Source organism: Bacillus rossius, chromosome 1 (assembly GCF_032445375.1).
Source record: "Bacillus rossius redtenbacheri isolate Brsri chromosome 1, Brsri_v3, whole genome shotgun sequence".
NCBI lineage: Eukaryota > Metazoa > Arthropoda > Insecta > Phasmatodea > Bacillidae > Bacillus > Bacillus rossius.
In genome coordinates this window covers 312856263-312877078 of record NC_086330.1, presented here as the reverse complement: position 1 = coordinate 312877078, position 20816 = coordinate 312856263, and the positions used below count along the sequence as shown (strand labels likewise).

Here is a 20816-nt window from a genome sequence, read left to right as displayed (position 1 = left end):
TGTAATAAAAGTTGAAGAACATTTTATTATGCTTTTTACGAACACTGAGTTTTATTTAGTACACATACATTTGTATATATAAATTAATAATTTGAGCCACTATTGTAAAACGGTTATGTTGTGAGAAATCTTTCTTTTCGATTAATTTTTTTTTGATAAGCAGATATTTATTTGGTCAAACATAACATTTACCATCTAATTTGATTTGGTAGGAAACGCAAACTTTATACAACATAGGATTAAAAACACTTTAAAAAGGATCACACATGCTAAACCACTTAAGTGATATAAACTTTTCTTTTACTTCATCTGTTGTATTGAGAATAAGAAATGGTTTTGTGACTTAATAAATATATTGAAAATAAGGTAATCAAAATCAATGGAAGGCTGGGTGCCGACAAAGGTAAAAAATAAAATAAATGTTTACTAATCCGAAATAATTTTGACAATCGAAAAAGTTCTATTGTTACTGAAAATGAAGGAATAATATACATACTTATTCGTTTACACACTATACATACAATCCATTGAAAGTTTTAGCACTTAAGAATTATCATATATGATGGATTTATTGGATACTCGTAACATACATACTACCGAAAATATAGAAACACAGTGATTAAAAACAGCATTAAAATGTTTTACCAGTATCTTTATAGATAAATACAAAATAGTGATTATCAAATATAACATTATAATAAAACAAAAAAACTAGAAACTTGTTCTATCAAATATATTCAATATAATGTACTATGGCTTTATCAGTCTCATGACAACATTATCAGAAACTTGTTAATATAAATTAGCACTGTGCATTCGTGGAGAATTAAACAGTTTCTCTTTAAATAATAACGATTCAAAATAAAATATTTATAACACAGAGAATACAATAAACACATATGATAATGATTTAAAGACTGGCCAGTTAACTCGACACTGAGAATATGACATATTATTGCTTACATAACCACACATGTGATTAAAACAAAACACAAATGATATGTTAACATATTTTCAAAATAATATCACATCAGACAGTTATTCGTAATACATGGTGCCTCTAACTCTGTAGATTTACCAATCTCCCTTCTCATCTTAAACTAAATCATTTAGCAGTGCATCTATGATAATCAAGAGACATTTCATTATCATTTATATTGTACAGTTATAACAAACAATTTTTACAAACAAAACAGTACATAACATGTGAGCTAATAAATCACTTTTTAAGTACATAATACACACACTTATGTTTTCTTTCTTTTAGAACAAAGTAATTCAGGTGGCTGCTCTAAGATCTCATTCTCATAGTCTGATAAACACTTGTCTTCTTGGAGGTCTATATGCTCTTCGTTGCAGACGAAGTTTGGTTGAACAATGTCGTCTACTGGGGAATTGGCACACGATAGGCCTTTGCAATTCTTGCAGATCGTTGTACATTTCAAATTACTTTTTCGGCAAGAGCAGACTCCATGACAGCCTTTGGCACACCTGCAAGAGACAGTTTTGAGGAGCTCTTCGGGTGCTGCAACTCTTTGTTGTAGCAGGGACTAGACCATGTTTGGAAATCTTCCAGCCCCATAGCAGTGGATCGGTGTGGTTGTTGCTCCACAGTTGCACTTGCAAATATGTTCTCAAGGAATGCTGGCGAGCAGCTGCTGGAGTTGGAGGCAAAGAAGCGAGGTTAAATTCATTTCTTTGTAGCGATTTCTGAAAAATCTTGTAGCGTATTTCATCTAGTGGTATATCACTACGTCCAGAGTAGATTGCCGCAATGAATTTCAGTCCTGCCACATCAACCTCATCTGCAGTAGTTTCGGCTTTGTTAAACACCCTTACAGCTTCTTGCAACTGACTCTATTTCTCCAGCATCTTAACGAATTTCAGTTTTCCTTTTCTGAAAAAAGCTGATATAATGTCGCAACCACTGAATGCATGAATGAATAGGATATTATCCTTAGCAGGTTTGGATGAATTGAAATTGCGTGGACTGTAAAGTGCATTGCTATGTTGACCCTTTCCTGGCTTCAATAAATATATGTTGGGGGAGTCTGGAGCTAATGCAGTCAAAATCACCAACAGGTCAGTGTCTTCCCCCACAATAACCACACAATCAGCATGCTGGGCGATGACAATTGCACTGGTCACAATTAGTGTCAGCATCCTCCTTCGCCTGCTTTACAACAAACTGCTCAGCTTTAAATTTCTCATTCAACATGGAGATAAGACGGTTCTTGTTATGTTCATTTGATAGAAATAATTATTGTGGCATTGTCACCGACATTGTCTCATCAAACATAACATTTGCTGCTGTCAGCTTATTGCCTCTTCGAAGTCGTTCCGCAGATTTTATACCGTTAGCACTTGTTTCATCTGGATATCCATCGAAAACAATGGTTGCACCTTGTTCAAAGTAATGTTTAACATACTCGACATATTTATTTAATATTCACGAAAATGGTTCTCGGGCCTGCCACAACACACGGTGTAAGAGGTAGCCTCCATCTATGACAGAAGCAGAGTTACTCATATCCATTGAATCCTTTTCAGGAGTAAACAGTTCGTAGAATGCTGATTTGCGTGTTTTACGCACACCAACTTCGTCAAATAAGGACAACGGATACGGAGCCAGCTCAAATTGAAAGTATTGTTTCAGTTGTTCATTTGATTTTTTTATGTAATGAAATTCTGCGGAAAATCGTAACAGGGTTGACTGTAACTTCTTCCTTGTGAATTTTCACAGCAGAATTAACACATCGTAGGGGCATCACTCTTTGTTTTCGCTGAAACTTGACAATACCAAAATTACTGCCAATCATCCTCGAAATGCTGAAATTTCCGGCTTCATAAACTAGGTGGCAGTTAATCTTCTCTTCTCTTGTCAGTCCAGTACTTATGGACATTACTTCTTCCTTAACTGGGAATGGATAATGAGAGGTAAACCAGTCCAGCAATTTCTGTACATCAATGTCGTCTCTTAATATACGTGATGCCCTGGCATCAACATGCTGCTCAGTTGTCGCAAATGACACTCCACAGAATGTTTCAATTTGGTCTAAAATCGCAATAGCAGCAGGCATTGAAGAGATCCACTTTGCCAGAGTACTGTCTGTAATACATCTTACTTGTACATGTAAATGGTTTCCATATTCATAACTTAATGAATATCTAATAAAATCAAATGTTTAATATACTTGATTTTAACCTACATATTTACGATGAATAAATGCAAGCATTCTACTGAATTATCTATAAGTGGGAAAAAAACCAAAATCATTCACACCTCAACATGTAAAATCGCATATACCTGTTAATGTAAAAAATTAGTAAAATAATTAGGTTTTTCTAAATATTGAAATAAATTTCCTATAAATGATGTACCCCTTTTTTTTTGTTTAATGATGAGCCGCTTCAGAGATGTTGAACGTGCAAAACCGATAGATTTGGAATTTCCCACAAATCTAAATAAATGAGTAATTTTCAAATTGTCTTCTAAAGAAAACGCAATACCCCTTTTCGTATATATGGTATTCATTTGAAGCGAAATTCAACTATCTAAATTTAACTTCTTTACATACTTTTTGATTGGTCGCTTCGTTTTGGAGAAATTTGAGAAAAACCTCAAAAACAAACAAAAATATTCAGTTTTTTCAAAATGGCGGATGAAGCTTTACTCGGAAATTGGGGAAAACCTAATGTGATCATACTAGGGGTATGCTGAATACATTAAAACAGTTTCCAGCTTTCCTCTAATTATTCGTCAGCACTGTCTTTTTTTAGTCTAATTTATTGGCTTATAGAACTTGTGTTTAAATTTGTATTCAGATGACTGTTAATGTGTTTCTACTTTTTGTGTTGTAAATATGTTAATAGTATCAAAACAAAAATTACAGTAAAAATATTCTAATAGTATTTGGCTGAATAGTTAGCTAATGAGACATTACATCTTATTACATTGCCTGTTTGCTTTTGTACAAAAAGGTTTGCCAAAAAATAAATCAAACAATTGACCATATTTGGTCAATCACTTTGTGCGTGTTAATATATTAGCTGTATGAATTTAATATTTAAATAAAAATAATTCCCTCCAGTTGCTTTCTCTGAGGCAGTGGACAAACATTTTTACAAATTTCTTGTTACATTAATATTTAATTGAGGAAGGGCCTTGCTGTTGGTGATTGCCAGTTATAAATGTTTCATTAAATTAATGTTAGTGATTCCTGAACAAAAGCATCTCGCTAAATATCGTGCCGTAACGTTTTTATACGTAAATATGTATACAGTATATAAAAATATAAAACGCTGTTTGGAGACTTCCATAGACTGTAATACTCAATAATGACACAATCCCAAAATGGTAATTGATGTATGTATATAAAAGAATATATTATGGTCTACTATAAATAAATCAAGTTTGCATTTAGATATGTTTGGCGATATCGAAACAATATGTATCTGTAATACAACTACAAAGATTTGTAGGGCAATAAACACGGTAGGTAGTTAATCACTAAAAAATGTCTTCATTAAAAAAAACACAGAAAAACTGGGATCCCAAACAATTTGTTAGTAAGCAGAATATTTCTTGATGAAAGTTTTTGGTTTGTAATAAAGTATATTCCTTTTCTTTTGTCGGTTTTTAAAAGTTTAAACTGTGTGTTCCCGTCTATAAAAATGAGTACGCATGTCTTACTTAAGTTATCAAGATTCAACGATCAAGCCACGCGCCATTTCTTATGTACTAAGAAAACTGTTACGTATGAAGTTTAGATCACTTAGAATTTTAAATAGAACTGTTTGAGATATAACTTAAAAATCCCGTTTTTTTATTTCCTTTTAAATAACCTTTTTATGTGTAGTAAAACATCAATAATTTAGTAACATCTTATAATAAACGATGTAATAATGTGCAAATTAGACTGCAAAAATTACACATGCAATCACTGTGGTAACAACTCAGTTTTGATAAACTAAGACAAAAAGCGTTGGGATCAAACCCACGACCCATGGCACATTAGTGATACGTAAGCGACACCATTCCTTTAGAATATAATTTTTATTACACGCTATGTTTGTATATGTGTTTATTTAAAAGATAATAATTACATAAATCGTAATTCTCGGCGTTGTAGTTTTTAGATTTCCAATTTCACATATAGCTAATGTATACAAAACAACGGAACACAAAATACATTATCAATTATATGCAAGTATAAAAGTTTAGGAATGTACATTATAGAATATTTTATCATACAAATTTGTCTATATTTAACTCGGGTAGGTCATATGGCAAGCACTCGCTTCAGAAAGCCGAGTACTCATCGGCAAGAGCCATGTGTTCCTTCAAGGACAGAAGCTCTCGGGTGTGATGTCAGTCAGTGGAGTTGACAACACTGGTAAGCTGATCCCTGCCTGTCGCCCAGCGCGGCTCGGCACGGCCCGGGTGCGAGAGAGAGGGCAACCGCAGATTGTAACTGAGATAAGGCGCGCTTCCTGCCGCCACCGCGGATAGAGCAGCCTCTGCTACCTAGCGGAATTCGGGCGACTGCATTAGCCTTCCAGCGCCCTTAAAGTAGATATAAAAGGGTAGAGAATGTGTGTGTATAATGTTGAACTTGACCTTACGTCTCTTTGCAGCGACGTAATCGGAGACCAGGGATACTATTACAGGAATCTGCCACGGTCTATATAAAGAAGCATTCCAGTATTTGCCTGACGTTATTTCAGGGAACTAAGGGAGAACTGTTTTCGGGACAGCTGAACCAGAAATCGACTCCGGGCCCTCTGCAATACGAGTCCACTGACTGACTACACCGCTCGAGTTTTCACATTCCCGCAAACTGCAAATGTATCACAGCATAGGCTACAATACCGAGTATATGAAGGCCGGAGACATAGTATACAAATATGAAACATAGGAGCTAGGTATTTATTTAAATGTGTTAATGTAGTTTTAAAATATTAAGAATACATCTAAAATATAACTAAGTACATAAGTATAACATTTTACTCACTCTTCTTCCAATTTCATTAGCTTAAAATATCCGGGGAAAGGAATATTGTTTTAAAGATATTTTCGTGAAAGCGTAAATAATTTAGTACAGGCTTTTCCGTGACAAGACCAATTTGTTTTTTTTTTTTTTTTTTTTTTTTTAACTTTCAAGAGTTAAAAAAAAGTTAGAAAATACTTTCAAACCAGGGTCTTTGAACTTGAATATTACTTATCGCCTACAGACAATGACACGCGGCGCGCTGATGGGAGTCATTTGCGTTCTTCATTATAAAAGGGAAAACCGAGGCGCCGCAGGCAAAAAAATAAACACAATCTAAGGTATTATCCAATGAGACACATTTAAAAGTATTCTATCGGCTGTAAACAAATAAATATCTGAATACATATTGTTTGTTTTTTATTTTATGCTGCAGTATAATTTGAACCATTTTATTTTTCGGTAAATTAAACATTTAATTAATGCCTTAAAATAATTGTTTGTAAGGCATATACGGACAATGTCACATTAAAAAAAAATCCCTTTCGGCACAGTCTACAGGCGTAGGTAGATTAAGAAGTACCTATTTCTTCTGGAAATATTGCCAAGACTTCTATAAACTCTGTAACATTGTAATAACTTAATGTAGCCTACATTATCATCCTATATGTTCGCCAATATTTAAAAAAGATCGATTAAACATTTTCTCATATTCCATGAAGCGAAAATATTTTTAATTTTTTTAACTTAATGCATCCAGCATTGAATGTCTCAACGAATTACATATTATGCCTACTAAGGTACTTATGCAATTAATTTTTTAATCTCCAAGCACTATTTTTTCATCCCTTCCACTAATACGAAATAGTATAAATTTTTTTGGACAAAGGTTTAAAGTAACCTTAAGATGGTTATTAATAAATTATGACGAATTTTATACTAAGAAAGTTTTAATTTTTTTTAATGTCAACCCCTGTTTTTACGGTAATAGTTAGTTTCATCAAAAATTGTTACAGCCAAAGGTTTTAGATAAAGTTTAGGTGTTTTACAATTAATTATAATGCATGTGATAAAATATATATTAAAAAAGTAATGACATTTTATGTTTCTACCCTTGCTATTTCCACTCCTTGCAGTAATGGTTTGTATCATCAAAAATGTTTCAGATAAACGTTTTAGGTAAAAATTATAAGATTTTCAAATACGTTTAACGTATTTGATAGTGTATCGACTACGGGAGTTATGAATTATTTTTAAATTCTACCCCTTATTTTTTCAACCCCTTGCAGCAATGGTTTGTCTAATCAAAAATTGTTTCAGACAAAAATTTTGGATAAAAATTATTAGATTTACAAAATATCCTTGTGAAATCGATGTTCCATCTATCAAGGGAGTTATGGTTTTATTTGACCTCCAAAACTTGTTTATTCTACCCCTTGCAGTAATAGTTGGTCGTATAAAAAACTATTTCAGACGAAAGTTGTAGATAATAATTTAGGGTTTTAAAATAAAGCAGAACGGATTTAACTGTGTACATGGTACGGAACTAATTAATTATTTTATTCTACCTCTTTATTTTTTTTATCCTTACGCAACAATGGCTCGTTTAATAAAACAAAATTTCAGACAAACGTTTTACTTAAAAATTAAAAGATTAATTCAAAATACGTACGAATTAAATGTTGTGCCTACGAAAGGAGTTGTTTTTTTTTTTGTCCTCCAACCCTCGTTTTTTTTCCATCCCATGCAGTTATGGTTGGTCGTATCAAAAAACTTATTCAGACAAAATTTATTTGGTATTACTCCTACGAATTATAATAAGTTCAAACGGATGTGATAGTTTGCATATTATGGGAGTTACAGCGCTTTTTATGTTTTTTTTTTTTTCAAAAAAACCTACTCCATTTCTACCCCTTTGGTCGGATACTACCCATTATCGAACTCGACCGAGATTTTCCACTACTAGAGTTTAAGTATCAGTTTGGAAGTGATTTGTGAAAAAAAAAATTGGCAGTTATCTTGTACATAAAAATTGTGATATATATATATATATAAACTTTTCAGTTGACGATGGTAACAAACTGAGACTAATTTTACAGCAGCGCCGCATTACCACCCACTTCCACGTACATTAATCCCAAGGACGCGTTATGTACATGACGGGTAGTTGAAAATGTGAGAGTGTAGTCGACTGCAGTGGCGAGGTGACGGCGAGCAGGCACTCACCTGGCGCCGGGAGCACTTGCAGCCTTCCCGCGGCAGCACGCAGTACATGTCCCCGGCACTGCGCGGCTGTTGGGTTGGCGGCCTGGGAAGCCCCTCCGCCCGCCGCGCAGGGCTTCCCTCCCCCTCCCCCTAACCCTTCGCGCAAAAAAAAACCCGCCTCCGGTGGCGCGTGTAATCAGCCCCGAGGGCCGGCGGTCCCGGTTCACTATCAGGGTGTCCACAGTTAGTTCTTTCGTACTAGATCTAGTACTTTTATAAGTTATTTAGTGGTCTAGTACATTTACGCTCAGATCTAGTACTTTTTTTCTTTAATATAATAACATTACAGTAACTCCAATATGTTTTATTATTAAGCGTAATTATTTTTAAAAACTATGGAATGTATGTGTGTGGTGTGATATTTAAGTTAGAGCATTGCAATGTCATAATAACTTCCTCAATTGTTAAAAACCATAACAAATTATAATTTAGTACTTTTTTTTTTTCAAATCTAGTACTTTTCTCTCGCCTAAGTTGGTACGAAATATTTCTTCCTCGTGGAAACCCTGTCCCCTGGAGCATCTACTAAATAATTACATTTTCCGCGGGTCTTTTTTTTTTTTTACGTTCACAGATCATTTCGCGATCCATTTCCAAGCCGTATTTTATTTGTACCTGTTCCAAGGTGGCCAATCAACCATCATAAATAATTTAACACAAAAGGTTCGCAGCAGTAGGCTGACTTTATTTAAGATGCACTTTTCAAGGATAATTTAGGCTAAACGGACCTTCAAGCCCACTCCACACGATGCGAAATTTCTGCTACACCTTCTGTTACATCCACGGGTATAAAAAAAATGTACTAAAAGTTTGTATAGCACAAGAGAAGAAAGAATTCGTTACTCCATACATACGATACCTAGACTGCTAACAGAAAACCAGCCAACTCAGTTGCCGACCAAAACAAGCATATCGTGGTAGGATAAACATGTTGCTGTCCGTTTAACCATTTACTGAAAAATATATAAAAATTGCAGCTGTTTATTTTTAAAATTAAGGAACCCGGTGAATGATTTTCTTGATATTTTATCTTCTACACTTCACTTGCAAAAAAATTGTTTAATATTCAACAACAAATACAGAGCAATTTTAAAATTAACAAGATTCAGTTTCCCTCGGTAGGTTAACTTCAAAATCTAGTTATATAAAATTTAAAGTATACAAGGGAATTTGGGTTTGCTTAATATAGTATATTTATGACATATTTATAAAATTGCATTAATCAGAAAGCTCATATAATTCACAGTATTAAATATGTTAATTTTATTGTTATAGTTCAAAATGCTACCGAGTCACTTATTTTATATGTTAATTGAATACTAACTTATTACACTAATTTGAGAAATTGTAACTAGCAATTTTTGTTACCAAGTGAGACACGCATAGTTTAGGATAATAAACCCATAATAAACTTATAAACCCATAATAAACTTATAAACCCATAATAAACTTAAATCTAAAGTGAAGGTATCTCGCATTCGTATTTAGGCTAACAGGTGTGGCGTTTCTACTAAGTCTTAATTTACTAATTAACGGTTTATGGACACTGATTTCCTAATATACGTAGGTGTTTTAAAAAGATAATTAATTTTTTGGTCTAAATTAAATTTGAACGTATAATTTTATTTTAAGTACAAATAAAGTGTATATATAGGTCTACGTGGTATTAAATAATCACACTAATGAATGGACTAAGCTATGTAGGTATTTAATAATATTGCAGCAATTATATAAGCATATCACATGTATTGAAACATATTTGCTTAGTGCACAATTTGTATAGCCCAGTAGTCTGTTACTAAAAAAAAGTAAAAGATGTCACTTGTGACGAAGTTTGAGCCACATTTAAATACCTCTCATGAGGTTATATTGTTAATACCTTAGTTTCACCACCACGCGCTTTGCCACAGCGCTACTGAGACTATTGGGGCTACGGAAGGAGAATGTCAATTATGAACAGCGTAATGCCAGCTTTCTTACGTAATTTAAAACTTGTGATTACTTATTTCTATGACTGCTTTAGTTTACCGAATATATTCCGGGGTAGTTGCGCTATAATATATGTAGATTCATTTGACACACCAATACGTTTAATACGTCCATTAATGTTTACGAAAGTGAATAAATTCGTGTTTATGTTGCTACACGTGGGTGCGCTATCTTGACGCATTCCGGCTCGTTGGTATAGTGGAAAACTTATAGTTTAATAAACTAAAAAAAAAATATTGTTGAATAAACAAAAATTTAAAAAATAAAATTTAAAATTAAGTTTTTTTTAACAGCCGAATAATGAATCACAACTCTTTATAACTAAAAACATGGAGTGCTCTCTTCTTTCATTTTCGTAATGACTATATCCTTTAATTTTCAAAATGACTATATCCTAAAAATAGTGATAGAAAATCTATTACAAATCATTTTGTTATTACTAATAAAAAATTTAAGACAAATGATATCAAGCAGTCTATTAATTTTTTTTAAGTTCATATTGTTATTAATTTTATATATATATATCTTCGTAATGACTACATCCTAAAAATTGTGATAGAAAATTTCAGACAAATTATATCAAGCTCCCCACACTTTTAGTTGTAGAGTTGTGGTGCATTATTCGGCGGTTGGACAAAATACTTAATTAAAAATTGTATTTATTTATTTATTTTTAACTAGCTGCAGTACCCGGCGTTGCCCGGGCTGAACACAGGGTGAAGAGGACCTTTTTCGAAATCAGATGTACACAGTAATATTGTCTTCTTCGTTTGAATGTCAAGTGTGCAAAATAATTTATATCGCTGGCAAAACCCAGTAGACGTTGTTCTGCCAGTGTTTAGTTATTTACCTTCACATATCTAAAAATTGGTGGTCTGTATGTAATCTAGACTCTATAAAGCACTATAGATAAAAGCTGAAAAAATAAAAGATTACTTATATAGAAAAGATTCCATTATATAGCTAATGCTCGGCATGCGTTGCAATGCCTCATTCAGTTTTGTTTAGTAATATGTTTGAAGTAGTTACACATATACAAATGATCTATCCATCTTTATATATATTTTGGATCGGAAACACTCCAAATCTAAAAAGAATTGATTTTTAAAATTTTCAAAATATTGGGTATTTAACCTCCTCCCCCACCCCACCCCTCTTAGGTGCACAATCGAGCCCGGGGAAAAATCCCATCATGCCCCGATTTCATGGATAAACTAAAAGCATGGTTATTACACATAGCTCGAATTTAGGTTTGTTTGACCCCTCGTACTGTCAGAGGTTCTTTATAAGTATGCAAAATTTCAACACATTCGGACGTTGAAAAGAGGGTAAAAATTTAATGGAAAGATTTTATTACGTAGTACATTCATTCAAACATATAGGTCAATCTAATAAAAGTGTGGTAAAAAGGAAACACGTTCTATTACGGTTTTGGCCAAGACTTCAAGTATGAAAACTTTATACCCAGAGCCAGACCCCATGGAAGGGTGCTGAAATGTTACCTACACGAGAGCAGGTGCACTGACAGAAAATAGGTATGAAAACTGCTGAGAAAATGGGTATCGTGTGAGCTTGCCTCTAAGACGGTAATCGGAAACAGTCTAAGCTGCGATGATACTGATACGATTTATAATGTGGGGAGAACTGGGTTCGTAAGGGATAGCCCAATTAAGTTTTATTACAGTCTCTCGCGTTCGTAACAATACTCTTATTGAGGCCACGGATGTACAGTGGTCAGGTCACTCACCTCCCAAATATCGATTTGAGTTCGATTCACGGAGATCCCACTTCTGGAAAACGTAGCTCACGTTGCTGCAAGACGATGTTATTCTCAGGGTTATTGTTCTCCGTTATTAATGTCCTTCATCGCCGCCCTATCCCATCGGCACATCCTTCATCCGTCTCTTATGCCCTCGATGTTTGCGATACGTTCAAACGTATTTAATTTTTTGTTCTCTCTTTCCCATGAACTCTATCAACTAAAGAAAGCGTATCGCAGGTTTCATGGAACGTATTTGGACCATTTCCAGTATTCTTATAGCTAAAAGGTTACAAATATAAATAATGTTAAATTTGTAACATTCTATAAAGTGGCATTTTCCACTTTCAACGCGTTTTGGCTGGTTACAATGAGAATATTACATTTTAAATTTAGTTTACAGTTATTTAGTAAAAACCAGTTCTGATTAACCCATGTAATGATTTCATTTTTATATAACTATAACTGAAATAAATCTGCATAGATATAATTTTTAAGCCAAAATAAACTAATGTCAGCTGGAATGCGACATGTTACACACGAAATACGTAGGTAACGTGATGTTATAACATACTGATGGACATCGCTACTGGCATTGGAAGGAAGGACCAGTGCGTATTCTCGCGGATGGTCCGAATGTGACGACCTATGGAGGCGCTGGTGTAAGTGAAGATATCCAAAAGAACAAGAACAACAAGAACAGAGCGGCCGTCAGGACCTGTCGAGGACACACTATCTTCACAACTCCTGTCAGTTCGTCTCCGCTTGCGGTTACGTCACCGCCGCAAAAAGAAAACGTTTCTCATTGCCCGCAGACTGCTATTTCTTTTTCAAACAAGACACTCCATGGATAGTGTAGTGTACCTTCGATGTTTTTATACGCTGGGAACCGACGATTTTTATTATTTGTTGATAAACCTGGTAAGTATTTACTATAAAACAAACGATCTCCGACTTCGTTCGCGTGAAGAGAATAATTCACACGGGTTATTTCGAAAAAAAGAAAAAGAAAAAAGACATTCAAATAACTTTTTTAACAAAAGGTTTAAAATCCACAATGACTCAAGTAATTGAATAGGATGTTATAAACTTGTCAATCACTATTTTTCAAATTTAAATATTTAAAATTACAATTAAAACAGAATGAATACCAAACAAAGAGAAATATGAAACTTTGAGTTCTTAAAAAAATAAAGACTACATTAATCCTGGAGTAGTTAAAAAACAATTTTACAGACAGACATATTTTTTTAATCTTTGAAATTCGTTTCGTTATCTTATTTGCTAGCATAGTAATAAAAATAAAATTATAGACACTTTAATTTTATTTATTGGTATAATTTTAGTAATACCTGTTTGAGAAGTACGTAGTATCGTTCCGCCTGATGTATGAATAACTGACCAAACCCAACTTCTGGGTCCATATGTATAAAACACTGTATTGTTTATAAGACTTTAGTCAGGGAACCTCTTTTCCTGAGATGATTGCGTATGCATTCCAAGTTACAGCCAGCAGTTGTTTGCCACAGTTGCCCTGGAAAGTATTCTGGTAAGCGTGAATGAACTTAAACTACTCCAAGAATTTTTTTTTCATATGACACTGACAAACAAATTCGATGCTTGGTTAGTCAAATAACAAGAACGTCTAATTAACGGTTTCGAGTTCCATATTCATTCGAGTATAAATGGATTGGATCTTAAAGAAGTCGTACATTTTCTTTCTTCGTGTATGGCCGAGCAAGACTGTTTACTTTTCGCCTTCATGCTGCGAAACGTTTAGGTCAATCTAGTTTTTTTTTATCGCTAAGATGCTACCCGTGGTTACGAATTAAAGTTTAGTGCTAATGGTTTAGCTCAAATAAAAAATAAAATCTCTTATATTAGAAAATATTTTCTTATTTTATTTATAATTATTGGTCTTTGATTATTTTTTAGTTCATAGAGGCTTTCCAATACAGTAGAATTTAACAACTTCATGGTAAATCAGTCTTATCAAACTTTGCTTACGACAAAGAAACACTTAGTGCGTTGAATATACTCTATCTATTTCTTTTATTTTTCAATATATAAATCCTCAAGTTCTCTGCTCTAAAGAATATAGTACTTTGGCAGAGAAACATTTTTTGAAAAAAAAAATAAACACCGTAATTATTTACATATTCGTTTATTTTATTCTCTAAGAATAACCTCGAATATAACACAACGCAACAAACAAGCATTGATGCTTGGTATTACGTACTACTGGTTCTGTAAATGTTTTCTTTGTTTGAATTTTTATCTCAAATTAATTACATACTTTGTACAATAACCGAATGCAACAATTTACTTTTTCTCTCTAAATCTAAGAAGTTGCATGTGATATCGGTTAGTTTAATTTTTTTCTTTACACATGATTCATTACTGACGTTCAGTATTATTACATAAATTACTTCTCGTGTCTACATGGGAAAATTATCACTTTCAGATTTGGCCCTGGAAGGTACACACACAATTAAAAAATTTTAGCTTAAATTTACATCGTTAAAAATCCCGTCAATTTATTGTAATTTCTAACAATGCATTAGAATAAACATTGCTAAGATTATCACACAAAACTTACCTACACAAACCGATGAAAGTATAGTCTGATGGAAAATCAGTGGTGCAAAACTTTAAGGGAATCCTTTAAGACAACTTATTGCAGTCGTTACTGTGAAGCGACTTATGAAAAATATATATCAAGTTTTTTTATGTCATGATCTGTATACTTTTTTTATATAACTGGTGTTATTTTGCCCAATTTTACTTCCCGACTAATACAATAAATATAGAGATACAAATTCTTTATAATGTTCGTAAATAACTAAAATCAGACAAATGGAAAAATTTTAAAAATCAGTTTAGCTTCCCCCAATATGAAAAATATTGCATCATTTGAAGTTATTATACCGATTACGAGTTACACTAAAAATCTTTTGTTCAAAATTTATTTTATGTTATTAACTTAATATTAGCTTAAGTGTTGAATAAGAAGGGTTTAATGACAAACAATTTCATAACGCACAGTATTAAATCCGTTCAAAGTAGTTGCAAATCTTCTGCATAATTCAAACGCGATTTCTTTGCTGCAAGTGAACGCTGACGCGTCACACTTATGTAACTACGGTCGCTGGTTCAATCCCAAATCCTCGAATAAAGGAAAATTGAGTAGCATCAAGTCAATACCTACACAAGTTGTTTGGAACAAAACCATAATCACCAAAGCTAGGTTTCCTAAGCCGGTGTGCATCCTCGTGCTACTAAAAACCATATCTTCACCATTACTTCACATGTATGTTAGTGTTCGCTCAACCCACGTAGCGGGGTTGAGCATCCTGTGGTGAGAATCACGACATTCTCAATAAGAAAAACATAAAAAGTTACAAGGTACCATCACCTATATTTCAGTTAAGTTTCCTACAAACATTAACGTGAATATTTATTTGTCCAACAGCTTAAACAAACCAGTTTAAAATATTTTTTCTCTACAACTAGATCTAACACACGATACTTTGCATTTCTGCAACTCAAATTAATAGTATAGTATAGTTAAAACCTTGCATTTGACCACAGAAAGATATATTAATCGTCATTCTGATGACAGGAAATTAAATAACAAGTTGACATGCACTGACATCATGAGTCATCCGGTATTCCAGCAGTGAAAAGTAAAAACACTATCCAACGCTGGCTATGATAGGCGTGCAACAAGCCTCCTATGCGAGTTCATATACAAACTTTGAAATACTGCAATCATCTTTACTTTTGACAGGGAATTAGTCCAACTGTAAGGCTTAAGGCAACATACTCGCTGTGATTATAGTAGGCTCTATCGGAAACAGAAGAAGAAATTATGAAATTGATGAGTTTGGAGATAAATGAAAAAAAGTCAAAAGCTTTAAGAGACAAAAATATCAGCAATAAGAAGAAACAGTGACGATGTAAAAGACAAATAATGAAAGGGCCAAAGGGTAAATGGTTACAAAACAATATATATGTATCACAATAGAATTAATCTTCCAGAAGCAAAGCGAATGAGGGATAATAGCCAAGTACACAACAGTCATTAAAAATATTTGCCGGGTAAGTAGCCAATAAGATGAAAACTAGGAAGATGGTTGCCATGGATATTGCAAACAGAGAGAGAGAGAGAGTAGACCGGGAAGTGGAAGCCAGAGATATGGCAGCCAGTGAGGGGGTGGTAGCTGGAGAGATGGTAGTTAGTGTGGATGTGGTAACCAGCGAGATGGCAGCCAATGAGGGGGTGGTAGCTGTAGAGCAGGCAACAATGGAGGAGCTGGTAACCGTAGAGGTGGCAGACAGGATGTAGGTGGTAGCTGGAGAGATGACAGCCAGTGAGAGGTGGTAGCTATAATATTCGGCAGCTAGGGAGGGTATGGTAACAGGAGAGATGCCAGCCAGAGAGGGGGGGATTTGACAGTCGGCACCTCGGAAGAAGTTAGTAGCCAGGCGGACGGCAGAAAAGTTTGAGTTGGCGGACGCAGCAGGGAAACAGACCTGGAACTTGCGGATGCTGTCGAGCTGCTCCTTGGTGGGCTCGCGGCTGGGCTCGGGCGTGCCGGGCGGCGGCACGTGGTTGGGGGCGGCGGGGGCTGCGGGCACGGGGGGCGGCACTGTCCTCGCGGGCACCTGCGGCGCCGGCGCCCTGTTCACCAGCCGGCCGTCCCTCTCGATGCGCAGGTGGTCCCGCGGGGGCGGCACAGGCTTCGCCGTCGACCCGTTCACCGGCTGGGGCTGGCTCTGCGGACAACCACGTGCCGTCACTGCCGCAGTCACCCCTTTGTGTCAGCGCCCCACTTTCATCATGATCGCAAACACTTTTTTTCCCCATACGATTATAATAATTTACGTTTAGTTGCAAGTTTTATCTCTACTTTTTTTTTCTAAATGTTATTTACTATTTGTAATTTTTTTTTATTTACTTCAAAGGTATACGCATGTAAAACTAATATGTATGTGTATTTAAAACTGTGTATGTAAAACTGTATGTATATATATATATATATATATATATATATATATATATATATATAACTGTAAATATGTAAATGACATGTTCCTTATGGTTTTTACCAAAAGAAGGCTCAATGGAACACAAATAAATAAATGAAAAAATAATAAAAATAAATAAACTAGGCAAATATTCACTATCACCTAATTGTTTGACAAATCGAATCATGAACACTCGCTATATAATGTTGTTTCATTGTTTATCCAACTGAGCAATGCATGCGTACAATTTAAGTTCTTTAAATGTCTTAATTTTTCTTCCTAAAGTCTGAAACAAAAAACGAAAAACTTAACAGTTTAACAAAGTCTGTGACAGAAGAACTGATCAATTCCAGCATAGGTTATTTTTATAACTTAAAGAACATAAACAACTCTACAGATATCAAATTAACTACAGTAGCCTATTTTTAAAACGAATTTAGAGTTTTAACATATTTAGTGGGATGAAGATATCCTCATAAGAGATTTTAAAAAACATGTAATGTAAAATTAAGTAATTATACTAAATTTTGAGTTGGATTTTGTATTATTATTTCTTGTTTTTAAATCTTTATTTGCACCTGACTTTGATTTTCATCTTATAAGATATTTGTATGATAAGTTATTTATTGTAATTTCTTAATGTTTGGGTAGTGAGTTTAATAATGTGGTTAAGTTGAAGAAATTTCAAATCGGCTAACTTCGCTACCAATACAAAAAATTAATAACTAATTAATTAAGAACTTTCTATTAATTATTATTAGAATTATATCAATTTTAACTAAAAAAAATGATCAATTTCAAAACTGTGGCAAAATTTTCAGTGTTTGAAATATGGCTAGTATTTTTAACTTAATCCTAATAATAAGTAAATAAATATAAGTAAAAACCCAAAACAGAGGGGACTTATCCAACACAAGATTCAAATTATTCTTTTTAAATATGGTTATTTTGGCGTTGGTAAATTTTTTCTTCGATAAAACTTTACTCCCTGTAGTCTATGCTAGCGTGAATCAAAGTGAATTATTTCCCAAGATATCAACATAGAGTGAAAAAAGCAACACTTTTCTTAACTTACCAATGATAATTATCCATGTGTATACACTATTGTGTTATTACAAACTAAGTTTGCAATGTTGTGTGTTATCTTAGTAACATTATATTATTCCATACACTGCATTTAGGCCGGGATAGTTTTTAAACTATTCCTTATCACAGTATCGAGGACTACTTCAGATACAGAATTCGAAAACCACCCATGCTTTAGAAGTCATTGGTAGAAATCAATCTTTGTTACCTAAATACCATACACACTGTTGATACCGAGGTAGCTACCGGGTTGTTGGAGCCATGCAAATATTGTTGAAGGTCGGTAGTAATGGCAACAGTACTGTCACTGTGTTTTTGATCTTTGCACAATAACACTGCAATTTCTAAGCTACCAACATACAGTTATCATTACTGATTTAAGGGCATGAATTAAATGGGTGGCAGGGAATGCCAACAGACAGCAGTTAAAAGAAACCCTGCTTTCAAACTTAAATAAACATAAAGTTAACAACTACAAACGCCCACACATACTGTCTCGTATGTGTTCAAGCCTTACCCTTGATCTGGATCCAAAGCACCGTGCTTCGGCTTACAATATAAGTCCAGGACGTCGGCACATTCAAATGTGACAAAAAAAAACAGTTCTTTCAACGAAATAAAGAATAATTTAGCATATATTGTATAAATCAGAATAACAAACATAGGTGCTGTAAAAATATACTTAAATATGAAACTTATACCTAGAATTTATTTTGTTGTATTACAAATGTTGTAATTTGTTTTTTTTTTAATGTTACCTATACGGCTGCAAAATAACATTTGTCAAAGCAAACTCTAATATAACGATCGAATACAAAATTATTATCTTTTTTTTTATTTATTTTTTTTTTGATGTGGTTAGTACAGATTATTGTGCTGTAATTTTTTTGGTTTTAAGTTATCAGTCATAGCTTTGACTATACGCTATAACTATTCCTTAAGTCAAGTAACTGTGTTATTAACAAGGACTTTCGTCCTAATACATTTATTTAAGGATCCTCGCGTGGCGAGGGCTGTGGGTTCGATGCCGAATACCGGAAAGCCATAAGTCCATGCGCAGTTGCAGTGGTCGCGTGGTTGCACGCTCCCTACACTGTCGCCGAATAAAAATAATTCACTGAGATAATTGGGGCAACACCTTTGTTTCCCACATAGTTTTGTGATGACGTGCTACCACCAAATATTTCAATGAAATAATTGTTATATAGTGACAAGATTCGCTGTGGTTGTGGAACTTCATTCAATTAAACACAATCCATACGATCTTAAAATACTTTCTCAATAAAAATGTTGTTCAGTTCCAACTTCAAAGACGTATACCAGTCTGGGGAAGCACTTTAAGCCATAGGTAGAGAACGGAAAAATTCTCGGATTCAATTCGTGATAGGCTGAAATTCAAACATGTGTACAATTCTGCTGGTTCTGCTATTGGCTCGCAGTTTAACTGGAGCTCTCTGGGCCAATGAGAGACTATCGACCAAAGAAGCGTCGAATCACAAGCTACCCAGTGGAGACGTCTCACAATTTAGTACCCAATGAACACGCGTGTTTACTTGAGAAATGCAGAGGATAATGGAGGCTATCCTAGAGGTCATTGAATCTGCGAATTTTTCCGGTCCCTAGCCACAGGTTGTAAAGATGTTTTCCACTAATCTTGTCGTGCTGAACCTGCTGCTGAAGTTTGTCGGTCAAATTCAGATTTATCCTTAGGGACAGGAAAAATTCGCGGGTTCGATGGCCTTCAGGATAGACTACACAGTCCTCTCTGCACGGGCAACGAATGTCAGTCGTCTCAGTTTGTTTGCCTGTGATTCGATATTTCTTCGACTGGGTGGTTACTCACTGACCCATAGAGTCATCCAGATGAACAGCGACCCAATTGCAAACGTAGCTTGAAGTTACGTGCATTTGAATTTTAGCCTGTAATTAATTCTGGTCTTTATTTATCCATTGCATGCAGATTTCGCGAAAAGATTTAGAGACTAGCTGAAAGTTAAAACACTGTAGCATTGTCTGTGTTCCGTTATTGGGTGATTTTCTTTCAGTTACATGTCGATTGTTACAACACCAATCACAATAATTCAGTACGGAAGCAAAAGCGTCCTGAATGGCTCGGTCAAATAAGGCAACGACTTCTCTCGCAGACGGACGCCAATCACAAGGAAGAAACCACAGTTGCGGGTATAATTTGTTGCAGTCTAATTGGCGTTCAGATCTTTTCGCGAAAAATACCTGCCCCTATTTATCCTGTATAATGTTCACAATTGTTTCGGTGTCGAAGTGCGAGGGAAGCACCTGTCGGAGGGCCTCATCCCGGACAGAGTGCACAGCTTGGCCAATGAACCCTGGGCGACGGGACGTAATCGCGGGCGAGCTATTTCGGGGGAGGGGGAGGGGAGTGTTCTCCCGGCGAACGTGCGGGAGAGCAGGTGCAGATAAGGCGGTGTCGCGGCGGACAAACACCGCGCGCTCGTCGCGTCTGTCCCTGGAGCGCCCGGCGGCAGCGCTTGGGTGCCGGCGAGAGAAAGACAGTGTTGCCAAACGTACCCGAATTACTATACCCGAGAACATCCACTTGGGTACGCAAATGTAACCGAATTTACGAGAAAAGGAAAAAAAAATATTCGTCAAAAAATATTGAACATTCATTTGAAATTGAAAACCAATTAGAGTGGAAAGCAGTCTTTACCCTAACC

General features: G+C 34.9%; 1 protein-coding gene across 1 annotated transcript in view; it reads right to left on the bottom strand.

Annotated features, from left to right (window-relative positions):
• Nucleotides 1-20816, bottom strand: part of LOC134527915 (protein PALS1) — a 310393-nt gene that overhangs the window by 138724 nt on the left and 150853 nt on the right. The window contains exon 4 of the mRNA XM_063360947.1: nt 16540-16782. Within this exon, the coding sequence (XP_063217017.1) occupies nt 16540-16782 (243 nt within the window). The remainder of the gene's footprint in view (nt 1-16539; nt 16783-20816) is intronic.